We start from the raw sequence: 20,117 nt of genomic DNA, 5'->3' as shown, positions 1-20,117 counted from the left end.
CGTAGCGGCGTAGGAGCAGGCCGTGAAAGTCACAAGTTCTTAATGGTTCATTCGTACCAGCAAAGACGTTGAGAAAATATTACCTACGTTGTAAGAAGCTAACAAGAGCATTATGTGATTCTTTCTTCTCCTCACAATAGAACGGAGGAAGAATATCGAATCAATGTAAGAAAATGTTGATTTTCATGAAACGCTAGCGGAATTTGAAGAAAATGCTGAAAGAGCAACGCAGAAATTGTAGTATAAGGTAGTTGCCGGTAAAAAGTTGCTAGCTAAATACTATGTGTGTGTGCTTTTGAGAAAAGAAAATGAGTTCTTTGCGCGATCGATTCTCTCTAATCGCTTCGTGTTTAATATATCCCCGGATATGAAACGGACCTATTCGCTTCTTTCGACTATAGCGAGATTTTCTCTTTAATGGAAAGGCCACCGACCGGAAAGGCAGAGAGATTTTAATGCGAACGTACATAAGCGGCACACTAACTGCAGCACGAATGATTTCTCTGTTTATGTACTCTTAAGAGCTTTGCCATAAAAGTAGAGAGTGCTCTTAAAGGTTCGCTTGCCTGCGTACATACATGGTACAGCCGATTTGTCAAGATTCTGTCTTTCACGAGCTTATCGAATCGACCTTCGCACACTGAGATCAAAGAGGGAACTTCAATTCGCGATTTACGTACAGAAATACATGGAAAATTATGTTCGACTTCGAGCGTCTTGTTTACAACCTCGTTTCCGACCTCGGTTATATTTGGAACCTTTATCGCTTTTAAGTTTCTATAATTAATAAAAGATAAATTCGATCGCAGCAATTGCAAGAATAAAATACAACGGAGATAAGAATTTCGTGTTAGTGTTTATTACAAGCGAGTGAATTTCAGATGTGAAAGATCCATAATCTACTGCTCGAAATTAGAATGGAAGAAGAATACATTGTTGTCCAAGATCTCAAACGGATGTAACTGAATAAGACACGAGAATGCCTGAATTGTATAAAAGAGATTCTAAAATAGACGAACAGAGAATTTATTGTTATTAGGATGAGTTACTATCGAATGATACTGATTACAAGAACTAGCGTTAAATCGATAAATCGTTTTCGTTGTTAAACTGCAGTTTTGTACTGGATAGTATAAATGAGAATTATTTACTGTATTTATTTATATTAATCTTATATTTATGTGTACATTTTAAAGTTATTCTCGGCATGCTAAACTGCCTTACAGCGCTATAATTTATTCTATCCTTCGAAAACTCCTACAGCATAGAATCTGCCTAGGTATACAAGAGATTTCCTAGCAATCCATATCAATTACTTTTGCTTCAACAAGCTGGCAACTCGCGAGCAAACATCGCAAGCAAAGATTTTATTTGCAAACACGTATATCCAAGAATTAGTCTTTAGCTGTTATGTTTGTTGCTATACGTTGCATACTGGTAAATGCAGAAAAAAAGAAAAGAAAAAAGGTACAAACCAAGGAATTCGTTGAGTCACGACGAAATAAAATTTATTTGGCTTTTCGGTGGCTACGTACATTCTATACGTGGCTGTAGAAGAATGTAAGTCGGCTCGTAACGTTAATGTAACGTTAGATGATGCTAGCGAGGCTGAACCACTTCTTTAAAAATTCCGTAAAACTCTTGAAATATTAAGACCTCGCTAATAGACGGTCTATTTCGAAATGGGGTCGCCGCCATTAAAGTCGAACTTCAAGAATTTTGCCCCCACGTATCTAAGTCTTCCCGTCGACTAAGGCCGCTACTATTTCAAAGTAGACGTTTACGCGACAGCTGTCGGAGACAGGGCTTGCTCATGCCCTGCAGAAGGGACGAGTTCGCTACGCTTTTTCTAGGTCTGGCTAAATTTTTGAACAGTCGTGTGTTTCAATAGACAGCGAAAGTTTCTCACTCGGAGAAAGCTTTTCTTCCATCTTTCGTTCCTTCTTCTGTTATTTCTCTCTGGCTCCTTCTGTTGTATTTTTCGCTTCCTCCCTTCTCTTCGAATGATCTGTTCTAGTTTGTGCTCTCTAGCGACGGGATCAAGTTCAGCCTGTTCACTTACAAATCCGAATCAAATCCATACGTTCGCGTCATAAGATTTGAATAGTACTCATAACATACAATGGTTCGTTCACTGAACTTGTGAAATATTCGACTTTCGTAAGCTGGTTTCGAATCTGAGAACGAGTACTCGCAAGTTTCGAAAATCCACTTACTTCGACATTAGAAAGGATCGATAGGTTTACAAGTACTAATCTAGTCACGAGAATCAGAAAATCGCTATACATTCTATTTTACTGTTTGTTTTTACAACTATTTAGAAATAATATTTGATCTACAATGCTTTGTAGAAAATTACAATAGCGAATGATAACCAACAAAAATGATTTTAAAAGAAAATGGAGAATTTCTAATAAGATACTGATCAAGTTTCGATTCTGTTCGTCCAATGTTCGATTCTATTTACGAGTACTTTTATCATTTTTCAGAGTACTCACGCAGAGATCCAATCTACTTGAAAGTATTTTTTCTTCGTTTCGAAAACCTTCTGAGTAATTCGAATCTACGGTACAAAAAGTATTTGTACACCATTGTATTTATTACAGTATTTATAATCAATTAAGTCCAAGTATATTAAGTTTTATAAGTACTACTAAGTATTAAGTACTACTTTGGTATAATACGATTGATTATAGAAATTTAATGCTACAAAGATGAAATGTGCTACTTGATTAAAAAAAGTTTCCTTGAAAAATAATGTTACTGTCATATAGTTTGCTAATAGTCGAATCCACCTGCCACGTATTTAGGTCCAACATTAGCTTTCTGTTTTTTTTTCCCTCGTATTTTGATAATTGTTTCTTCTCGATGATACGTACAAGTGAATTCGTATTCATCGCATCCGGTTTTCGTCCCGGGACCATGCAATTCCGTGATAATGTAATTTCGCCGTTGGCACCCGACAACGGCGGTGGTGTAATTCGAAAGAATGTCCTTCCTGTTCGCTGCCAAACGTCTTCGTACCTCCGTTCGGATAATGTTCGCAAATTGCTCGTGCCGCAATTTCTTCCACCTGGCGGCGGTCTTTCTTCAGCCCCTCGAACTGTCGGCACTTTCCAGAAACGTACAAATACTTGTTACAATGGAGCTTGGGAGAATTGAACTTCTCGCCGGGTGCTATCACTTTTCGTTAAATACAATGAAATACGCGTGGAATGAAATTTCTCCTCGCTTAATTTATTCGATCCTTCCGTGTTTTTGACAACAAAAAAAAAACCTCGTCATATCTCATTCGCCTTGCGATTAATTTATGTTAGGATGATTTTGTTCGCGATTCTGATTGATTTTGTCTCGGTTTCTAAATCACGACATGAACACACGGTTAATCTATTACAGATGTTCTTTTGTAAGTTGGAAATTGAAAACTTTTCGTCTGTTTTTGGATAAGGCAATGAACAAACTTATGTTAGTATTCGTATTTTTGGTTAAAATAAGCCAAATAGAATATGGAATATTGAAAATACAAATAGTTTCTGTGCATCAAATTTTACGTAATTGAAGTTGTAATGTCCATTACTGGAAATTGGAATTTCGAACTTGTTCTGTGTTTATAATGCTTCAAAGCAGAAGAGATGTATTTTTTAATCATTGATCTATAGATAACAGAGAAGAAGAATATTTATTTCTATTAAAATGTATACACGTATTGAAACATGGAGACAAACATGCAGACACATTGAAATGGTTTACACGTGTAATTTGAAATTACACACGTTAATACGTGTTCAGATTGAAAACATTATATCAACAAAGCGTGGCTACGGAATAATACGCAGCTACATTAATATGTACCGGGTTAATACACGGTAAGTCAACTGAAATTAGCAAACGTTGTTATACATTAATATAAGTTTTGACTGTATGTAACGTAAATGCGTGTGAATAGTTAGCACGAACTCATATAGAAATATAAATTAGTAATCTTTAATTCAGACATAGTGGAGTATTTCGCGTATGAAACCAAACATTGAGAAATATCTAAATATTGTTATATTATATCAACATTATCATTATCAATGCATATTGTCTTCGTTTGAGATCACGTTGCACCGTCGAAACAATAAGTGAATCCTAAAAATGAAATTCAGCTGCTTTTATGATTGGATAGACTAACGCTTCAGTTAACTCCTAGGATCAATGTGTGACGTGAAAATTCTTTTCGTCTATTTGTAAAAGAATAGCTGAGATCGTTTCGCAATGTTCGATTTATAGAATAACTCGGAAGCAGGAAAATGAGAAAGAAGAGAAGGAAAAGAAAAAGATAAAAGAAGGGAAAGCAGTTAAGGGAAAAAGGTAAAGAAAAAAGAAAAGGCGAAGAAGATACAGAAGGAAACGAGAAAAGGACAAATATGGCCAACGAGAAACAAAGGGAATGAAACTCTCCGATTCCGGTGTTTCAGCAGAAATGAACTGGTATCCAGTTTCAAATCTGTTTTGCATGCAACCATCGTACGGTTGAAAACGACGTGCAGAATTGCCTTTTCTCCTAGAATTGTCCTTGGTGTATTATTGCGATTCTTCTTAGAATAACGTTCAGACGTTTTGAAAAATCGCCATCGTTGTCATGATCGGAAAAATCAGATATGTTCGCTTGGCTCGCTTACCTCGGTAATTCCATCTCGTTGATACGTTTCAGTAAATTGTATATAAAACCAATACGACCGTTGAAACGTGAGAAATTATTCGTTCCAGTGATTCTAATATATTTTTCCGTTTACGTATTTCCTTCGATGCGGCTATCGCGTCCGACAAGGTTCCCGATATCGGATTCGACAGACAGAACCGCGTAGAAATTGGACACGCGTAAAAACGGCCGACGTGTAAGCCTGCAAGCAAACATGTTGTTCCAAGGCGAGCACGGAACAGCGTATAAAACAAGAGAAACGAAGAAAAAAGACACACATCCGCTTCCATGGAAGCCGACACGGCGTATGTGATTAAAATCCGTTGAAAGCTCTGTTTGTACGTCAAAGGTAAACTCAATCCTATTTCCCTTCCGTGAAAACAGCCAGCACCGTTAACAATTACGTGCACGGCCGCCAAGTAATTCCGTGGAAAGTCGCCGGGGTTAGAATTCTCCGCAAAATGTCTCGTTTCCTATACGCTCTGCCCAGAATCGCCTTTCCTCTTCGTGCCGGTAGTTGTGTTAAAGATTGTGTGTGCACTGACCGGGACTAAAATTGTAGATACGAGGTGTAGAACCTCTGTTCTACAAATATTTTTCTAAATAGGAAGGGGACGACGTCAGTTTTGTATTTACTTGTCCACTTATTTATTTATGGCTAGAAGATAACCATTTATCATATAGAAGGATGCATATAAATAATTAAAATTAGATTCTATTTGAGGGTGATATATGATGATATAAAATTTATCTACCTTGACGTTGATACGAGATAATTATTGATAGAAAAGAGGATGATGCGACGAAGCAATTCTAGGTATATTTCATTTGAAGAAATGGAAAATTTCGGGACAGATTACATTATCGTTCGACACCTTATCTAAGCAAATAATAAATTAAGTAATTGGAAGTTTAACACTTTGACTGCCACGCCGAGATCACATGTTTCGCTCAGGACGCCACGGGAGTACTTTTATTATTCAAAGCATATAATGGCAAAATAATAATAAATTGATGATGTAAGACAACATTCCTCCCAATGGACCGTTTATCTTATTGGTGGTCACGGGTGACCACCGTGGCGCCTTGGTAACAATTGATAGCGACATATTATAACAAGGCTTCGTTTATTTCAACAAACCATTCGCATTCGTTGTTTCGTCGTAAGCAAAACGTGCAGAATATATTGTCGAAACGCGTAGAAGATATTAGTAAACGGTATTTGCTCATTCTATAAATAACAGCAAGGTATGTGCACACTTCTAACTTCAATTATATGATTATAAAACAGCACTTACGATTATTTTCTAAGCTGTGTTTATAATAATATTCCTAGATTACCCCTCAAAGACATGGATGCTAACACAGTGCATCGTTAGATGCAAGATTTGTTCTCATTTTTTTATTGATGTTCTAACACTTCTCGTTTCAAAGTATCTTCTATTTATCGGTTATATTCAAAATGCTCTAACTGCCAATTTTCATACAATTTTTACAATTGTAAGAAGTTCAAGCGCTCCGGTCACCAATTATCACCGTGGCGTTACAGGAGAAACTGTGGCCGGTCATATATGACCAACGTGGTAGTCAAAGCGTTAAAGAAACAGACCGTTACACGTTTAGACATGTAGGAACATTTTTACTTTACGCGATTCGTGTTTATGTTTATAAGATATGCTTCTCGGATATACTAACTGTTACTAACTGAGACGAGTTACGACTTGGAATACAGTTCTCTGTATAGGCGAAATACCGGCCAATCGGCATAGATTAGTTTCGAAATGTTAACAGTGATTGTAATAAACTGTTTCGCGAAGCAACGTGCAGAATTAAATTAGCTTAGTAGAGATTTAGCCTGTTTTAGTGATTTTGATTTTTATTTACGAAACCCTGTTAAAGTAATCGCCTGTCTGGAAGGTATTAGGAATTTTCGTAAACGTTCTCGCGTTCGTATTTTATCCGCACCACTTTACGAGGCACTGGATTAAACAGGGACAGATGGTCACGGTTTATTCGTTTCATTAACTTAGAAATAGCTGTACGCGTTGCTCTTATTTCCACAACCTCCGTCCGTCGAATTACGGATGCGCGAGCTTTGGTTAATGACTCTGACTTTTGCTGCTTTGAACGGCTCGATTATTCTTTGATTTACGATCCGAAAATGTCCAATCTTTTCCGTATACATGGTTACATCGATGCGATCTAAAGAATGGAAGTCCGAGGAAATAAAATCGGCTGATCTTGAAACCTAATTTACTATTCTGCCACGGCTATCTTAACGCCGATAACTTCCTCTGGGTTTACGATATTTCTTACCTCTACTACTTCCTTACCTTACCAGCTGCCGCTAAATTGTTTATCAAATACGAGGAAAAATGGTACGGGTGACAAAATACTTAACTTAAGTAATTGAGGTAAAATTGAGGTCTAATAAAAAAAGAAAAAAAATATAAATATTATAAATATATATACGTTTCTGAATATTATAAGTTACCATACTTAGCTTAAATGTTCTACTTACCATTCCAAAACAGAACAAAACTGATGTTGGGTCAAATTCTTTACACCATTTTCGCCTTTTTTCGTTTAATATGAAATACGTAGCTATTACTTTGTAACAGCATAGCAACGTAATTTTACCTTCAAGGAAGGGTCACATCCGGCCCCGATTTGGATGAAACTTTATAGGCTTGAAGAAGAGGCAAAAATAGCAGATACGTATATTTTTATTTGCGGTAACTCATGTTTAAGGGATGAAATCACCTTCCAAAGTTCGACCCCATGAAAGCTAGCTCAGAAACGGCTACAGATACAAAGAAATGTTTTGTTAACAAAAACGAAGCGTTTTCTAACATATTAGAAGAAAATGATAGAGTCAACAAATAATTTTCAAAGACGTATAAAATATTACGTCGAGCATATTCACATGAAAAGGAAGCAGTGACTGTGCGTATAAAAAATCCCCTACACGAATACGACCATTATGTATTATTTCCTATATTTATCTGCTGTGTGGAAAAAATCTACTTGTGCCACCGAATACCATAAATAAGGTTTACCAAAACACCAGAATACGACCTTTGAAATCAAACAACCCTTCATTCCACGAAAAAAACCTCCTAAATCTGGTACCATAAAGTAACTTAACTCCCATACAAAAGATCTTCCTACATCACCATTTTCTCCCCGTTTCTCGCAGGCGTTATCCCCGTACGTTTTATCCTCCACCGAAGTGGAACATCTTCCACCTTCTCCGAACGTATTCGAATTCAGCGCGTCGCAATAATTCGGTAAATAAATTTCCATGATTTATTTATCGCGATATACGAGCGGTCGCCGAGGGCTGGAGAAAAGCAGAGGAGAAACGTCCAGTCCGGGTGAACCGGCTACGTCAGGGCAAAACGCAACGCAATACGAAGAAAGGGAAAAGGAGGAGAAAGTATCTCGGTTGCAAAACGTTTCTGCTACTTACTTTCCTCTGTGTCCTTTTCTTTTTTACCCGCTTTCTTATTTCTTCTCGTCTTCTCTTTTCCGCTTGGAGCGTCGTCTTCCAACGTCACGTTGCTCCTCGTGTGTTCGTGCGGTCTGTCCGGCTTGTTTACGACGCGGGCATCGAAGCGGAGTTCGCCCGGAGGTGGTGGAAACCCGATATAACTCCGACCCTTGCCATCCCTCTCGACACGTTTCCCGAACAGGGTGGGTCATACCAACACACGCCACTCGCTCGCCACCGAGCAGCGCACTCAAGCTTCTGTGGTTCATGAAAGCCAACCTTCTTTTTGTTTCTCCCTGTTTTTTCCCTTCTTTTGCCGTCTTCCCTAGCTTCTTATTATTCTTGTCATCGGTCAGTCGGAGAGTCCGTACGCCTGTGTTCTAGTCAAATCTTGCGTTCGAAATTTTTTGGAATTTTTTGCAAGATCTTTTTAGGTAAGATTTAGAATTTAAAAAAAATCGAGGAATTTTGTGGAAAGAAATTTGGTCGAGATTCGTTATATCTATATCTTCAGGAATACAAATATATTTTTGTTGAACGAGATAGCTACGCTGGACTTGCTTTATGGCGACATCACGAAGTGATCATTTACAGACACTATGAAAAGAATTTTGCGTGACACTATTTGTTGCGATATTAATTGTATATGACATGGTATATTAACCGTTTGAGTCGTAAACAGCGCGATCGCGCTGTTTAGATTTTATGTCGAAAACATTTGAACGCTACGGACGACTGACGGTATTTTGTATTTCATCGTTATCTTCTCAATAATTTTTATTGAACAAAACTTGAAATATTTATAAACTAATAGTACGAATATATAATAATGTAGAGGTATTTCATAAAAATAACAAATATGACGAGCGCTATTGCGTCGCTTGTTTCTCGTCGCAATGGATTAAGACAAGCGCTATCGCGCTGTTCGGGATTTTTCGACTCTGTTTTTTCAAAGACCCCTAGCACTCAAATGCTTAAATACTTCATCAGCATTTGTTGGTAACATTTTCATATGACTGCAAAAATTAATACAATGAACACGAAATATAGAATCTGATAAAACATCCCTTCATCGGGTAGTAAAGACGTGTGCAAATATCTTTTACAGCCATTGTAATTGGTATTAATTACGATTTGAGCTAGAACAAAGTACAACTTTTGCATTCAACATTTTTATGTCTTACATTTACTAAAACACTACGTATGGATATTTAGAGATGATTTTTATAGAAATAGCGAATCTCTGAAAAAAATGCTTATACAACGATGTGGGGGAAAGAGAAAAGATGGATTATTTATTAATCCACAATGGTTTTCTATTGCGTTAAGACTAGCTGTCAGCTATTAAATTGATTAACCGACGCTCACGGTAGTATTTTTATGCCGTATAATTTTGTTGTTATTTCATAGCTGATGTTAACTTTTCCAGTACGATATGAGTAAAGTATGGGGCTGTAGTATCAGGATGTTGCTGTTTTACGGTAGTTTGGTTCGTTATATGTTTCGAAAGTTTGTTATAGTGATTTATCGGTGTGATTAAGAGCATTTGTGAGCGTGGTACATACATATTTTAAGAATTATCTGGGAATATATGAATTAGTTAATTATCTAGCATTTTGTAGGAACTACGCAGTAAACGATTTTTGTTTATATATTTCGATTTGTAGTTTATACTATACAATAGTAAGTATAAAAAGTATAGTATAAAATAGTAAGTATAAAAATAGTGCTATATTGTATACTGAAGGATATTTAATATTGAATTCAACGTTGTTCGTATTTCGACTTACTTTCAGGTTAGTTTAGGAAACAAAGATCGGTTTGGTTCATCATCAGAAACCTTTAAGACCAACATAGTCTTGTTTCAGAATTGATAAGCCCTAGTCTTGAACCAACAAACCTCGTTATTGATAAAATCTACCTCGCTCCTACGAAGTTTAACCTATTTTATGTTTCGAAACTTGTGCTGCCGGGAGTTTATTCGAGGATATTATAGAGTACATCAAATAATTCGAGAGACAATACCAAGTAATTGGGGAAATAATTTTCCTCGATGTTTCTCGACAATTTTCGTCGAGTAGGGAGCGCCGTGCAGTTTTCAGTTTTTCAGCATCATTAAATTTCCAGTTACGTCTCCACCACAGGAAACCCCTAAATCACTGTATTTACGTAATCTGCCTAAAAAATATGTTCTAACGAGCTGTGTTTTTCGGCCCGTGTTACGATACCCGTAGAACTTCCCGATTTTCCTCGTATTCGAGCGTACAAATGTATGTACCAGCAGCGGAACTTTGCAGCGCGAGAACATCTGTTGCACCGACCGTTTTTAGTAAATCTTTACGCGAATACAATAAGAATTCGCGTCCGCATTCAATTTTCGAAAGTTACATTTTGGTTTCCGAGGCAATAAAGGCGAGCAACAGTACGCCGTTATGGAAAAACTTCCTTTCTGGTAATCTAGAATAGCCAATTTCGCGGCGAAACAGAGTTAACCGCCATTCTTTTATTCCCCTATAAACCCGAATACCACTACGTCATGCAATTTAATAAAATTTAATCATTTTTTTCGCTTGTGGTGAAGTAACCAACATAGAAAACAAAAAAAAAGAAAGAATGCAACAATAAGAGCAAACAAAAGAATGGAGAAAAAAATAACGCTTGATCCGATTATCAGTTGTATTTTTTATTATATATATATATTCCAATATCGTCGATTCTGACACGATATCGATAATATCACGTTGAATATTATATATTCAGCGTTCGCTTCCAATTACTCCAGTTTCGCTAATTATCAGACTGCAGCGCATTTCCTATATAAAAACATTAATTGAGTATCAGAGAGTAAGAAGAGTTCATTTGCCTCTTCCTTTTTCCATTACCTTTCACCTGGTTCTTTTATCTTTTACCATTCTCTGCTTTGTCCTTGCTTCTCTGTTGCTCTTCCGTTCGTTTTATCTCACGACGATCCCAAACAATCTTCGGGTCGTCAGATTTTCCACGTTCCGCGAAGACTATGGCGAACGAAGAGTTAATCAAGCTGCAAGACCAACAACACCATGATCGTTATGTTTAGAAATACTAATACGGTCGAGCTGATACGGTCCACGGGAGCTAAACTTTCGGCACGAACTTGCTCGTTATCCTTCCATAGCCATGACCGAACGCAGCGCCAAATTTAGTTTGGCAATAACTTTTCCGAATGCAAACTAGCAGTGTTTCGATAACACGTGTTGGACATTCTGATTAATGAATATCGTTCCGCCATTGTAAGTGCCATAAAGTTGCGGCACGTGGTAGAGCTTCTCCTTGTTATACCAACCAATATGTAGCACGCGTTAAACGGCGCTCCTGCTCTCCCACAAAGAATACTTTGACGTCGCTTCTGTTAATATTATTTTATCATTACGACAAAAGTGAAATTGTCGTGAAGTTAGTAATTGGAGGAGACGTTGGTAAGCGTCCGCGAAGTTGATATTCATATTTCGAACTATAATTGAAAAATTACAAGTAATATTGCAGTCTGTTTTACGTTGAAGCAATTTGGATCTCCACGAAGAGGTCATTTTGTAGTACATTCTTTGTTGTAGAACAAAGTACGGGTTACAGATATATTATTTTCTGAAATTTTTCAATTAAGATTTTCCAAGAATGAATAAAATTTTAAGAGTAAAAGATATCAAGAATATTCCGAGTAACATAAAGGATAAAATAAATCTCCTATTAGGTTTCATTTCTGTGTCTGTTTTCATAAAAGCATAGATTGCCATATATTTCATATTATATCATATAAGTGTCATCTATTCGTCGTATAAATTTATATTAGACGCTAATTGATTCTCGATGTCCATGAGGTTAAAAGACTTACCTCGAACACACTTAGAGTCATAGAACTCCAGCAGACTAGACAAGGAAGTCGTAGAACCTCGGCCAAACTTTGGGTCATAGGACCTCACCTACTTAGACACTACCACCGTGAGACACGATCGCGGACCATCCCGAGCTTGCAAGATCTCGCCCACTAAATCTCCGGAATCGTGGAATCTCGCCCGACCAGATCCTAAAATCGTAGTATCTTATCCGCAACCATCCAAATCTGTGGGACTTTGCCTTGGGCAGTTCTGAGATTGTGGGACATAGATAAACATTGACATTTGTAGATTTTGCCCATAAAATGCTGGAGTCGTGAGTTTCTACTTAATGAGAAATCAGAATCGCGCAATACTCGACTAGATTTTACAATCAGTGTCATATTATTTTAGTTGGCGACGCGTTGACACGGTGGCACTTAACTGTTGTGGACCTTCGAGACTTTAAACAATGTCGTAGACTCTAGACTCGAGGATCTTATTTAACACTTTGACTGCCACGCCGAGATCACATGTTTCGCTCAGGACGCCACGGGAGTACTTTTATTATTCAAAGCATATAATGGCAAAATAATAATAAATTGATGATGTAAGACAACATTCTTCCCCAATGGACCGTTTACCTTATTGGTGGTCACGAGTGACCATCGTGACACCTTGGTAACAGTTGATAGCAACATATTATAACAAGGCTTCGTTTATTTCAACAAACCATTCGCATTCGTTGTTTCGCCGTAAGCAATACGTCCAGAATATATTGTCGAAACGCGTAGAAGATGTTAGTAAACGGTATTTGCTCATTCTATATATAATAGTAAGGTATGTGCACACTTCTAAGTTCAATTATATGATTATAAAGCAGCACTTGCGATTATTTTCTAAGCTGTGTTTATAATAATATTCGTAGATTGCCCCTCAAAGACATGGATGCAAACACAGTGCATCGTTAGATGCGAGATTTGTTCTCATTTTTTTTTATTGATGTTCTAATAAAAATGTTTCATTGTTCAGTGGGACACTTTATTTCAAAGTATCTTCTATTTATCGGTTATATTCAAAATGCCCTAACTGTCAATTTTCATACAATTTTTCATACAATTGTAAGAAAAAGCGCTCTGGTCACCAATGACCACCGTGGCATCACAGGAAAAGCCATGGCTGGTCATATATGACCAACGTGGCAGTCAAAGTGTTACTCAGACATAAAATGCATTTCCAAGTTAGATCGAGGAGTCGTGAGATATCGTTCATTAACGCTAGAATTATCAGAGTAGTCAGAATGATGATTTTTCACGGGAGCTTTATAAATTTACAACGACGCATTCTTCCCAGCTTTATGGACATTTATTGATCAAGACTTTTTGTGTTTTCCTTTGTATTACGTACTTTTTCCACGTACCTTTCATTCTAATTTTTTCAATACAACTTTTATGTAGATTCTTATGTAATTAATTAAGTAGATCCTCTTCTATAACATACTAGATTCGTACTGATTCGTTCAATGTGACCCCAAGGTCGCAGATCATCGACTCAGACCATTCTGAAACTGTTGAACCTTGCACGGTAAGACTGTGAAATCGATGGACCTTGGCCAGTGAGATCTGGAAATCGTGGAATCTTGCCCAATAAGAATCTACGAGTTGTTTGTGGGAAGTTGCCCAGTAAGACACCACTCGAACAGATCTCGGTCATGAAACCTCACGCGTAGCCATAGTCGTAAGACCTCATCTTCTTTTCTACAACTTGCGCGTTCAATCTAGCTCTATGCGCCTGTAATTTCGACGGTCTTGAAATTTTCATTGACGAGATCTTTTATCCTCTTTATTCTTTTCCTTATCTTCGTTGTTATTTGAGATAATATCTAACGTTTCATTAATTTGAAGGGTCAAATATCTTTCGTGTTTGAGCGATGGAGATCCTGGAATTCGGTGATTATGAGTTCTGACTATGAAAGATATTACGGTATTACGGCGTCGTTTCGCGGTTTCTACATATTTTATATTTTTATATCTCCGTTAAAAGGATATGCGTATATCAGTCACGTTTGTGAAGTATTTTAAATCCGTTGGCCGGTAGTTTGTTAAAATTTGTAACGCGACGTTGAAAATGATACATTATTTTCTAGCATTTTCGTTCGATAAATTCGCTGGGAGTCCAATTACTCTTGTTCAACGCGTATACATTGTGCAATGAATTCAACTACTCCCTAACTACCCAACGTGCTGGCTACTATAGTCAATTTTGCTGTTGTACAATGAGTGACATTGTATTATTTATGAGGATATGAATTATACAAAATAATATTACAGTACATATCGTTCCGTAATGATGAGCCGTCATAAATTTCATATATTTCCTTATTGTCCTATAATTTGTTCTTATCATAAGGCTACAACAATTTAATCTCGATATAGCATACCAGATACATTGTTGTACTTATCTACGATAGGAGCAATACGAGAAAACAGCTAGTAGTATTTGTGTAGTTTTGTCGCGACTTTACTTCGGATATAAAAGCTTCTTCTTACTTGCTCTTAACCTAATTGGCTGTCTCCTGATATTTTTGAAATTCTTTGCTACATCAGCATATAAATTATGGAGGAAAATTCGCCAAGTACGCTCTCGAGCAATTTATGCTACCGATGCGGCAACATTTGTGTCTGCTTCAAATTTCAAATCATACAGAAATAACACGATCGAAATGGTTATCGTTGAACAGGTTTTCCGTATTGCAACATCGGCTTATACCGCGGTACGTGGCCTGCAAGTTTCTTACGCAAGAGTATTACACTGGGTGAACTTTAGGGAAAGTGGACTGAAGGGTTGTAAATTTGTCAGAACTACCGACTGTATTAGCATGTCGTGGCTTTACGATACATTGATCTTTATTGGGTGCAGTACAAGACACCGGAATACCTGATCTATATAGAAATGTAGGGATCTTCGACTAACTTAATTAATACCAGGGTCGAAATTGAAAAATATTATCTGCAAGTTATCTCATGCTCGTTCTTCGAGGTAAACGAGATTGAGAAACTTTATGCTTTATTTTATAGCATTGAAAATTTTAGTTCTGGCTTTTTAATATTTCCTCTGTTTAAATCGATAATTGTATAGCAGCTTTTACAGCACTTTGTCCTTTTCCATCGTATAACAAAGATAGAAAGTTGATAATAATGCGATCGTCAGAAAGCTCCTCAGTCGATCCTAGTAATAATGTAATGATGCCTTTGTCTTTCTAGCAACTAAATTGTCTTTTTGGACAAGTCAAAGACGAACAGTCTTTGTAATGATAATAAACTTCAATAGAAAATTTGAAATAATTTCTCGTATAAACGCTAAAAAAACGTCGTCGTTCTATAAGTGGATTTTGAATGGGTCCCCTGCAAGACATTATGCTTTTCCTGCGGTACGTTGCATGCTATATTTTTATTGCTAGATTGATGCATATGTTTATATATAAATCTTTTGTACACCTTCCAAATTGTATTTTCTATATCCTCTTCTTAATTGCTAATTAATTGTGTTACTTCAGTTTTATGAAAATATTCGCGATACTATTTTTACAGCGCCCTCATTTTGAAACGACTTTTATGCTAACAAATTTTCTACTGCAAATTTGGAAATTTTTTTCGTGAAAAGAATATAGACGAGATGTGACTATATTTCATATTCTGATTCCTGGAATTTTCGTATGATCATTCCCGATATGCACGAGGAATACAGCAGGTTTAATTTCCATTTGTTAGCCAACGCATGGTTATTTCTTTATTAACTCCATCTGTTTGTTTACGATATATTCCTGTGATAATTGCGCTCTCGGTTTGTAGGAAACGAATAGGATACGGACGATGAATATTACAAGAGAATAACTTGTCACGATTTTTTAACTAAATATTCAAATGTTATACGCAAAAAATAATTTTGTCCGGCCTTTTAATTTCAATAATAATTTTAATAATAATTAATAATTAGTAATTTCGATAAAATTTATTCCACTTTATACAATCTATTTAATTTTAATTCGTATTTGAGATGTTTCATTATTCATTATAATTCGTCATAATGAATTAATAAAACTGCTCTTTCATACACCGATTTACTAGTAATTATTTTAATTTACGAATTGAATATTAACCGAATTAAGAGATTGATTTTAATATTAACAAGATTTTATTTCTATATTGTGTCACGATTATTTTCCTTTCCGAGCGAAACAACGTTTTGGCATGAAATTTGCATGTTCATCTTTATCAAAATGTTATCTCAAACGTTTTCAGTAATTGAATAAAATCCACTTTTCATCACAAGCGATAATACGCTTCAAAAACGAATCCTGTTTATTCCTTTGGAATCGAACAAGGTTATCTCCATTCGTCTAAGCTTCTGCAGCCCATTTTCGTTACTTTGACGTATTTCTTTAATCTGCTTAATGGTAAAATGGTTTCCCTTCGCTTGAAACGCTATTTCTCTTGCTTTTCATCGTAAATTATTTCCAGTAATATATCTTGACTATCTCAAACGTCGATGACATTCTCCAGACTTCCTCGCGGTTCATCTTCTAACGAAACATAGCTTTACTTTAAACTGCCCTAACATTTACATGTCTGTCTTTTATATTTACTAGATAAACTAAATTAATGCCTTCAGCTACTTTTACAGTGCTTTTGCCAAGTTTAAATCCGTGTAAAAATATCACACGAATATCCTCATTGTTTACGATGGCTGACAACGAGATATTTTTAAACCAATGTTTAAACACATCGTCATTCTGTTACCGACTCGACCACATCTAGCAAATTTATTCTCCTACTTACAGTAAATTCGTTTTCCTTTAATACGATCAATCGACGATGGAATAGATTTTAGTAGCCAATATCGTTCTACAATATCCAAATCTTGAAACAACAATATTTCACATTCAGCGCTAAAAGAAAGGCAGTCACAAATCGTCAATCCTTACTCTCACGTGTACCAACGATTTATTAATTACCATTCAGAGAATCTAACTTGAAAACTTGCTGGAGAAAGTTTCCTAAGAAATTCTAGCCGCGCACAAGTTCTCGAGAAAAATATGATCCGGAGCTTAAGAAATTACTGTCTGAAAGGTCACAGTTATCCTATACCAGCCCTCAGCCACCAGCGTACACACATCCACCACCATATTTATCACATATAATACGTAGCCATCTCGAAGCTTGATCGTCCAGTTTCGAAACGAATTCAGCTCGACCGATGTGTTACGTGTAAGATGTAGGAAACAAGAGTTCCACGAGCGATATAAGAAATTTCTACAAAAAGGAAAAGTCGAGGCGTTCACCGGCGGCTCGTGAGATCGAGGTAAGGTAAACTGAAGATTAAACAGGGTTCAGGTGGATCAGGACGAAAGTTAAATTCCAGGACGCGGCGCGGCAGTGGCGGTGGATGGCTCGGTACTTTTCCTAACGTTGAAAGTTATCGCCGCCCGTGAGAGAGAAGTTTTCACGCGTTCGCTACGAAAAATTTCTTTTCCCACCTTGTGGCGTTCGTGGCCTCTTCTTGCTCTCTCCCTCTCTTTCCACGTCTGTAATTTATCGCGCCGCAATAACACAATTTAAACGACTTCGCCGGGCACGGAAGACTTGTTCTCGGAACCCAACGAGCGATTCATCGCCCCGCATGTACTTATGATATCACGAACGCGATGCAGGCTACGCCGTTTGAACACTTAGTTTTAATATATGCAAAGCAATGCGTGTTTCCTGAATTTTCTCCGCGCGCCAGAACTAGACGTTGAATAGATGGGAACTGAGTTTTCTATATGGGGTGGGAGTCATTATCCCGTCGACTATTCCCCAAGTTGGCCGAAACTTGGGCTACGCGTAAAACGATGCATTTCCATATTCGCGCCATTTATGCCAATTATTGCATGAAATTGAAATCGTTCCGTGGAAAACCGTGTGTACCGCCACCGTCGGAAACGATAACGCGAAAAGATACATTGCATTCGTTGGTTATTCACCGGCGGCGCGATAATTTTTGTAAATCGATTTCGTTTTGCGCATGGAATATTAAGTGGTCGGCCAAACGATATAAACCATGTTCGACTGCGAATACGTACGCGAATCAATTTGTTTTTATTATCGAACGCCGAATGTATACGATACTTTTATTTGTCCCTGCCCCCGATAAATTATTTGCCTTTCTTTTTTAACGCTCGCTTGCGCAAACAAGTATTACTGATATAATACCGTGGCATTCCGAATAATTGAAGGCTGTTGATTTCAGAAGAAAATAGCTAAATTAATCGCTCTATTCGTCTTTTCTTCGTCTTTCGATTTGCTAAAATTGCTCCACCCAAATTGTAAAATAAATCGATATGAATTCGGCCAGCGTAGTACTGTCGTATGTTATAGTTACGTATCACGATAAATTCCTTCGTGTAATAAGTAAATTTGACGCAACTAACATGTCCGTTCGCGTCGTATAACATTTACGGAGTAAAGATCAGTAGGATACGTGCGTCGTTAGAGCAAAATACCTCGTACGTAACCCGACAGGGTTGATTTATACAGCTTCACCTCTGTCAACCGAACATACCTCACACGTGTTACGTGCTTCTAGAACTCTGCACTCTCCTTTTCCAATGGCATCGTGTGCCATAAACAAATTCCGTAATATCGGCACAGAAATTTTCACAACGATACGATCGCCGTTTCATTTCGTAAACTTGCATCTATCAATTTCTCCATTTCATCGTCCATGTACAGCATTGGCATTCAATTCTGAAAAAACAAATGACTACCATAAATTCGTTTATTGTAAAGAGATAATGTAAATAATAGTAAGTTTACAGATAAATTTGAAAGATAACGCTTGTAATACAACCATTTTTCTCTACATTCCAATTTTCGAGTTAGTCGACGTGGATTCTAACCATGTGCATGCTCAGTTTTCTCCATTTGTTCGCTGTTTATAAATTCCAATTCGATCGCACGCTTTTCAGATTTATTCTACAAATGAGTTTGAACTGAGAAAACATTAATTTCATATTTGCCGTCGTCAGCGAGGTTTTGCATAGATTACTACCCGCGTTAGATGGTAGAAATAAGGCGACGAGGACGAAAAGCACGCTTTAAAGAAAATCGAACGAGCAACGAGCTGTGCATTGGTTTAGTTCTTTTTTCTCCATCGACGTGGCTTATTAAACATGCGATTATGCATGCGTGATTCGAAACAGAAGTTACATGGGAAGGTGTAAAGTGGGTTAGATGCGGATTACGAGCGAGTGCGTCAAACCGCACCTGTGTATTCAGCTTTGCATTCGAAACTTCTTGAAAGCGGTGCTGTCGAATGTAGCAATTCCAGCATCTATCCTTCTGCCGTTGGTTTGCCGAATTTCTGTTTGATGGGCTATCGATTTGTTTGACTCGTTTATGCGCGATTCGTGCTTTACGAACTGTGTATTAACCCTATTGCGTTTTCTCCACCATTTCTCACCGAATTGTATTTCTCGAAGAATCATCGATACGCGTGATTTCTCTTCGTTTCAACTTCGTATCAACAATCGTCTAAGACGTTATCAGCCTTTGTGTGATATTCGATTGAAACGAAGGCAAGATTAATTAAAGTATAAAGATTTCAAGGATTCTAGTAGGGCCACAGTGTTTCAGACAAAAAGTAATTTGGGATGAGGAACTTGTGTGGTCACCAAGGATATTGATATTGGAGATTTGATTATCTACGTTATTTTCTAGTATATAAATTAAACACAGAAAAACAAATTTATTTTGAAAAATAAACAAAAAAGGTATATTCTGGGAGGGTGAATATTACGTAGAACAGGAAATCAAATCGAATAAACTCTGATACAGTATCGTTGAGATGGATTTTTACCGTAATACTTTATCCAATCATCAGGCCACGTTAAACAAGTTTATAGAAAATAACAGAAAAAATCATTCGTAATTTTCGACTCGGAATTATTGAAAATTTAAAGTAGAACGCCATAAAATTGCAGTTTCGAGGTATAATTTAAATCATATTGAATGTAGGTCAATACAAGTCATACAACTGGGATATTAAAAAAATA

The 20,117-nt window shown here is 37.0% G+C and overlaps 1 protein-coding gene across 1 annotated transcript; it reads right to left on the bottom strand.

The window, feature by feature from the left end:
• Positions 1-2,148: 2,148 nt before the first annotated feature.
• On the bottom strand, positions 2,149-8,253 carry LOC122568819. Its single transcript, XM_043729014.1, has 2 exons — positions 8,157-8,253; positions 2,149-3,112 (listed from the first exon to the last, which is right to left on the bottom strand). Coding segments are annotated over exons 1-2 (381 nt in total). The 5' UTR covers positions 8,158-8,253; the 3' UTR covers positions 2,149-2,732.
• Between the last annotated feature and the right edge of the window lie 11,864 nt (positions 8,254-20,117).

Source organism: Bombus pyrosoma, linkage group LG6, assembly GCF_014825855.1.
Source record: "Bombus pyrosoma isolate SC7728 linkage group LG6, ASM1482585v1, whole genome shotgun sequence".
NCBI lineage: Eukaryota > Metazoa > Arthropoda > Insecta > Hymenoptera > Apidae > Bombus > Bombus pyrosoma.
Note: the sequence above shows the minus strand (reverse complement) of the source record. Positions and strands in the feature narration are given on the sequence as shown.